The sequence below is a fragment of the Pteronotus mesoamericanus genome, unplaced genomic scaffold, assembly GCF_021234165.1.
Source record: "Pteronotus mesoamericanus isolate MK-2021 breed Mesoamerican mustached bat unplaced genomic scaffold, CSHL_Meso_final contig_702, whole genome shotgun sequence".
Lineage (NCBI taxonomy): Eukaryota > Metazoa > Chordata > Mammalia > Chiroptera > Mormoopidae > Pteronotus > Pteronotus mesoamericanus.
Window position 1 is genome coordinate 4,876,410 of NW_026555239.1, and position 6,000 is coordinate 4,882,409.

The following is a 6,000-nucleotide window of genomic DNA, read 5'->3' on the forward strand; positions in this document are numbered from 1 at the left end:
CCAGGCTTCCCTGTCCAGGGCGTGGGACAAAGGGGCCCCGCTTCCTTCTGCTTGTCGTCACCTTCTGCTGCTCACCTTTCTTCCCGCCCCGTACCAACCGCTCAGACGGCTCCCCTTGAGTGCGGCAGGCCCCTGCCCACCACCCGCCACGGCCGCCTGCGGTCCCAGCGCTGCCCTGGGGGTCCGACCGTGACGTGACCTCTGAGGAGTGGCCTCCCCCATCACTACAGAAGTCACGCAAATGCGGAAGTCTTACACAAATAAACAGGTTTGTTGCGAGCTATTTCTAACAGCGGAAAACTGGATCAAGCTAAGTTTCCCATCGATGAGACCAATTCGGGAAATTACGGCATATCCACTTAACTATTTTATAGTCACTTAAATAATGTGGAGAGTTTGAACAACGCGAACATGTTTTAGGAATTTAAAATAAGAAAGCATGATTAAGAAACTATGTATAGAATATCAAGTATTCTTTAAAAAGGCTTTAAAAAGACTGGAAAGCAAGACCTTGCAAAGTTAATGGTGTGTCTCTGGGTGGCTGGAACTATGAGGAATTTTCTTTCCATTTCTTCTATTTTCCAGTTTCTAGTAGTATGTGCATGTAATATTTATTAATAGGAACGAATCAGTTTGTGGATTTTGAGGCTGTTTTTTAGCAAGAGGCTCATGGCTTGGCTGGCTCTGCTGAGCTTGCCCCGCTCGGGGAAGGAGGCCACAGCCAGCCTGGGGGGTGGGGGGTGCCAACACGGCCCATCCCCCTGCTGCCGTGACCCTCAGTCTCTCTAACGTGGGGGGTCTAACGCTGTCAGGTTTCTCTGAAAAGACGCCGAGTCCCTGCCCAGGGACAGAGCCACACTTGCAGAGACTGGAAGCCACGGGCCTTAAAAATAGGCCCAGGAACTGAGAAAGAGGCACAGTCACACTTCCTCCCCACCCCCACCCCCCGCCCCGGGAACCCGGAATGGTCCTCAGTGCCTGCGGGGCAGTCTGGGCCCCGAGGGCAAATCCAACACTAACTCCAGGGGCAGCGCGGGCGGCGCTTTGTGCTCCGCACCCTTCATAAACAGCAAGAGGGTCACCCTGCCCCTCCGCACCTCGCTGACCCCTCACGCTGCCGTGGGCTGTGCCTGCCCTTCCCACCCAATCCCATGACCCTGCAGACTGCGCTGTGTCCACTTTACAGACGGGACACAGAGGCCCCCAGTCTTCCCTTCCAGCCACAGGTCCCACCAAACCCCGCACCCCGCCGCTGACCACCAGCCACGCGGCACTGAGCACAGCAGGGTCCAGGCTGAGCGCGCGTGGCCCTTCCCCCGTTCACAGGGCGGCGGCAGGTGCCCGGCACACACAGGTGGGCAGCACTCAGGAGGGGCTCGCGGGAAGGCGGCTCCCCGCTTCACGCCCTCTGGCATGACCTCTTTGCAAAACGGTTATTCAGACCTCACAGGCCTCGGCTGGAACCCTCCGGCCCCGGCCCCGCTCTGCCACCTTCCAGCTGCCTGACCTTGGGCGAGTCGCCTTCCTCTCTGAAGCCTGGTTTCCTCACCTGCAAAATGGGCAATAACAGGACCTACCCAGACGGGAGCCCGGCCGCAGGCACGCGGCAGCCGGCCCACAGCAGGCGGGCAGCATCCTCTGTGCGTGGCCTCTCTGGTACAGGCTACCCCGCAAGTCCAGCTCCCGAAAGCCTCCGGAGGGTCAGGCCGAGGCAGCGCGAGCTCTGAGCGGAGCATTCAGGGCGCCACACGCCCTGCAAGCCCATGAGCCTCATTCCGCCATCCAGGCGCTGCTGTCCCGCCTCGGCCCCTCTCCGAGGCCATGCACTGCGCAACTGCCCCAGCCCCGCAGCCTTGGGGGCACACGCTCCTACACCCACCTCGGGCCCTCGCCCAGTCCCACTCTGCGCCAGGGGGCGGTGCACGCCCCCACGGCCCGGCTGCCAGCCCCCCAGGACGGGGAGGGCGCGCCTCACCCCTGCTGAGAGCTGGCGCTCACGCAGGCTCTGGCACTTGCAGGCCACAAGGCCGGGGGCGTGTTCCTTCAGCCCCACACTGCGCGTCCCTATCCGGACAAAGAGAAGAGTGTAATGGTACCTACATGACATTATTTTAAGGATGAAAGGAAATAGTGAACATAAAACACGTCTTTTGCTCCACAGCATAACAGACAGAGAATTCCCCCAGCCACTTAACAGGAAGTGATGGCCAGAAATGCTCACCCTAGGCAGGGCCCAAACGCACCAGCGTGGGGCAGAGCCCTCCGCTCAGAGCGCCTTTCCGCGACTCACACCGGATTCGGGGGCCAGGTCAGATCCCCGCGGCCTCACCGAAGGTCGGTGGCGCGCTGCCCCCGTGGAAAGGGAGCCGGCCACACAGCACGCTTGGGCTGCCACCCAGGGCCTGGGAGAAGGCCCGGGCCCCGGCAGAAGGTCCGACTCTACCCGTCTTTGTCCCGATGTCTGCCTCACACACCTGGGCACTGACCCCCTCAGGCTTCCCAGCTCAGATTCCGGGCCCGTGGGAGCAACCTTGCCAGCCAGCTCAGTTCATCTCGACCTGGAATCACTCTCCGCTTCCTGTGGACAAAACACCGAGTTCCCGCTGGCAGTGGCCACAGACGCGGCGGCTCCCAGCAGGGCTTTTACTCCGGCTAAGTCACCTGTGCACCTGGCCTCTCTCCCAGGCTCAGACGTGCCCCCCCATCAGGCAGGGAGCGCGCCGGCCCCCTCCTGGCACGGAAGAAGCGCTCAAAGACGCTTCTGCTGCAGAGGCCCCAGCAGACGAGATTCAAGTCAGGTCCGGACCTACAAGGTGCCTTTCATCGTGACAGCCAACCGAAGGTCCCCGCGTGGGGGTGGCGGGCGCTTTCTCCCATCTCAAAGACAGACACTGTGGCTCAGAAATGACAACAGCTTGTCCGGGATCAAGCGTCTCCGCCAGAGCCTCCCTGACACTTTCAAAACAACCTCACGGAACACGGTCCAGCTCTGAATACCCTGAGCTTTAGTTGAACAATAACAGAAATCTGGGAGGTTTCAATTAGTGATTAAATGTAACAGGTTGTCACAGCTGTGAAGTGCAGATGAGCGGGTTTCCTGCTGGATACACAAGTGCTCTGGGGCCGATGTCCCAGGTTCACGGGGCCAACCCCTGGGTCCTTACTCTACTTGGGGCATGAAGTCACTGTGAACTTTGCCCCTTCACATCTGAGAAACGAGAGGTGGATACCATGAGTCCTCCCAGGAGGCTTAGATTCCACTCCCCTTGGCGGTGCACACCCTTCCCATCCCAGTCCAGAAATGAGCTCTCTCCTTTGTGTGCTAGGTGTCTACCACAGGGGACTCAGCCACATAGGCCACGACAATGCCACAGTCATCCAGACTGTCCAGGACACAGGTGGCGGTTCAGGGAAGGGAGGAAGGGTTCCTGGGGGCAGCCCCGGGGCTGAGGCTTGCGGGGACACCTGCAGGGGTTTGCTGGGCAGGCGAGCAGGGGGCGGCCTTCCAGGTGGAGAAAATGGCAGGCCTCGAAGTGCAGCGCTTCAGAACAGGCAGAGGCTGAGTTCAGAGGCGCCTGGGGCAGGGCGAGGGGTAAGGCGGGGAGACCTGTGAGTGAGGGGGGCCGGGAGAGGAAACAAGGTAAAGCGAGGCCACCCGGGCCCGTCCTCGGGGGCGGCTCTCCCCAGGCGCAGAGCAGTCGCTGCAGCAAGGCCTGGCTCAGCACGCTTGGGGGACGGGGGAGTGGGCATGGGGTCGGCTCCAGGGTCAGACTGGCCGAGCGTGTCACTCCCAGCTGTGCCACAGCCTCCCTGGCTGTCCCTGGGCAGGTCTCCTGTCTCTCTGAACCACAGGGGCCTCATCAGTGAACTGGGGATGGTATTCCAGCGTCAAGCCGACAGCGCACACATCAGGGCACACGGAAAGGGCCCCATCACTGCCAGCCGCGAGAACCCATGACCAGCGGTCTTAGGGGAAGGGCCCCGTGAGCTCCGTGGGGCCCCGGACTGTCCAACAGGGGAGAGAGGCTCAGAGGTCGGGGAGCGTGTCGCTGGGGTGTGGGGAGGGGCTGCCCAGAGCTGCTGAGCGAAGGGCTGGCAGCCTGGAGCAGAGGGTCCCTCAGACCCCTCCCACGTCAGGCACTCTGTGCCAGGTGACAGGCGGGCCTGCCGGGCTGGCATGCAGCCTGGCACACAGTAGGTGCTCAGCTCAGGGAGTATCTGCTGAATGAATTAATGCAGCTCCTTCCATTTCTGCTCAAAACTAAGTGGTGACACTTTTCAGAAAAGAAACCAGAGAAACCCAGGTCCTCGTCTGTCCCCACTGTGTGGGCACCAGCACCCCCACCCCCCACCAGGCACAACAGGAAAGCTTCACTCTCTGGGAGGGCCCTGCCGGGACCTGCTCCCTGAGGGCAAGTGCCTCCTCCCACCCCCCATTAAAGCCTGCCTCCTCTACAAAGGACTGGAATTTGTTTCCTCGCCATCCTCCAGGGTGTGGCCAGCTGAGGGGCCTGGATCTCCTGGGCTGCCCTGTCCCTGCTGCCTCAGGACTTTACGAGGGATGCACTGGCTGTTTGGGACTCAGTTTCCCCAGTGGTGAAGGAAGGGGGAACTGGTAGACTCTTCAAAGCTGATATTCCCTCCTCCACAATGCTGTCGCCTTCTCAGAAATCTCCAGCCCAGCCTCGGGACGAGAGTGGGGTGGGGGCGGCAGACAGCGTGCTATGAAGTCATTCCCGCATGAAAAAGGGAGGGGTCTTTTCGTGGAGAAAAGGGCAAGCCCAGCCCAGCAGGGGAGGGGGCTTCCCTGGATCAGGCCTGGGCACAACCCAGCAGCAGCGATTACCCCACACCCAGCCCAGCTGGGAGACCCCACCCACACCTGCAGTCCCAAGGTCTTTCCAACAACACGAGACCCCCCACCCCACCCCAGCCGCTGGCACATCTACGACTTAGGGCCTCCCAAGAGCAGAGTGACACCCAGCAGGGCTGCAGGCCCTGCTCCCTCCGCCCAGCGTCTGGGTTCAGGGGACCAAGCCCAACAGGTCCCCCCAGTTGGAGCTAAGGGTCAAACAGAACGGGCAGGTGCAGACAGGTGAAGGAAGACAAAGGCTTCAGGAAGCCCTCCCTGTCTGCTGGGGACAGTGACCAGGGCGCGCGCGCAGGGAGGTCTACCCAGAGCCAGTGGGAGCCTGGTTCTGCAATGATGAGCGGAGGGTGTCCCCAAATTCAGCACCCGCACTCTCTGCCCCGGCACTGAGGCCCCGAATCTTCGGAGCAGACTTGCTGGAGAAGGGGCCTGGCAGAGCCACGGAAAGGAAAGAGGAAGATGAACAGAGGGAGACACGAAGTGACAGAGGAAACAGAAACACAGGGACCTGAACATGGGGGCACAAGAAAGACCGAGACGCAGGAACCTGGGGGCACATGGAGGAGAACGCGACACGCAAGGAGCACCGGAGACACGCGCAGAGACAGACACACGCAAAGACAGAGATACACGAAGTGACAGAGACTGGCGCAGAGACACCCGGAGGCGCGCACACCCCGGCGCCGCTCCGGCCCCGCCGCCCCTGCCGGCCCCACTCACCGAGGCCGCAGACCTCGCGGCGCAGGCTGACGCGGCCGCGCTCCTCGGCTATGGCGCGCAGCATGTGCTGCAGCGAGCGCTCCTCGGCCTCGGCGCCGCCCGCAGGCTCGGGGGAGGAGGCGGTGGCGGCGGGGAGGGCGGGCGGCCCGGCCCGGAGCCCCGCGGGCGCGGGCGCCGAGGCGCAGGCCCGGCCCGGCGGCCGCGCAGAGGCCATGCCGGGCCCCGGTTCATCGCCTGCGCCGCTCCCGCCGGGGTCCCCGGCGTGCCCCGCCGCCCCCGCCCCGGCGCCGCCCGCCGCGAGCACCAGTGAAGCCACAATCCGCCTTTGTGCGCGCCGCCGCCGCCGCCGCCACCCGCCGAGTCCGGCGATTCCAGTGCACCTCCGCGCTGCCTCCGCCCGCGCACCTCCC

The 6,000-nt window shown here is 62.8% G+C and overlaps 1 protein-coding gene across 1 annotated transcript in view; it reads right to left on the reverse strand.

Moving 5' to 3' along the window:
- The window catches only part of KIAA0930 (KIAA0930 ortholog), a 28,324-nt gene extending 22,596 nt beyond the window's left edge, over nt 1-5,728 (reverse strand). The window contains exon 1 of the mRNA XM_054582586.1: nt 5,591-5,728. Coding sequence (XP_054438561.1) covers nt 5,591-5,654 — 64 coding nt within the window. The 5' untranslated portion in view covers nt 5,655-5,728. The remainder of the gene's footprint in view (nt 1-5,590) is intronic.
- Nucleotides 5,729-6,000: the final 272 nt, after the last annotated feature.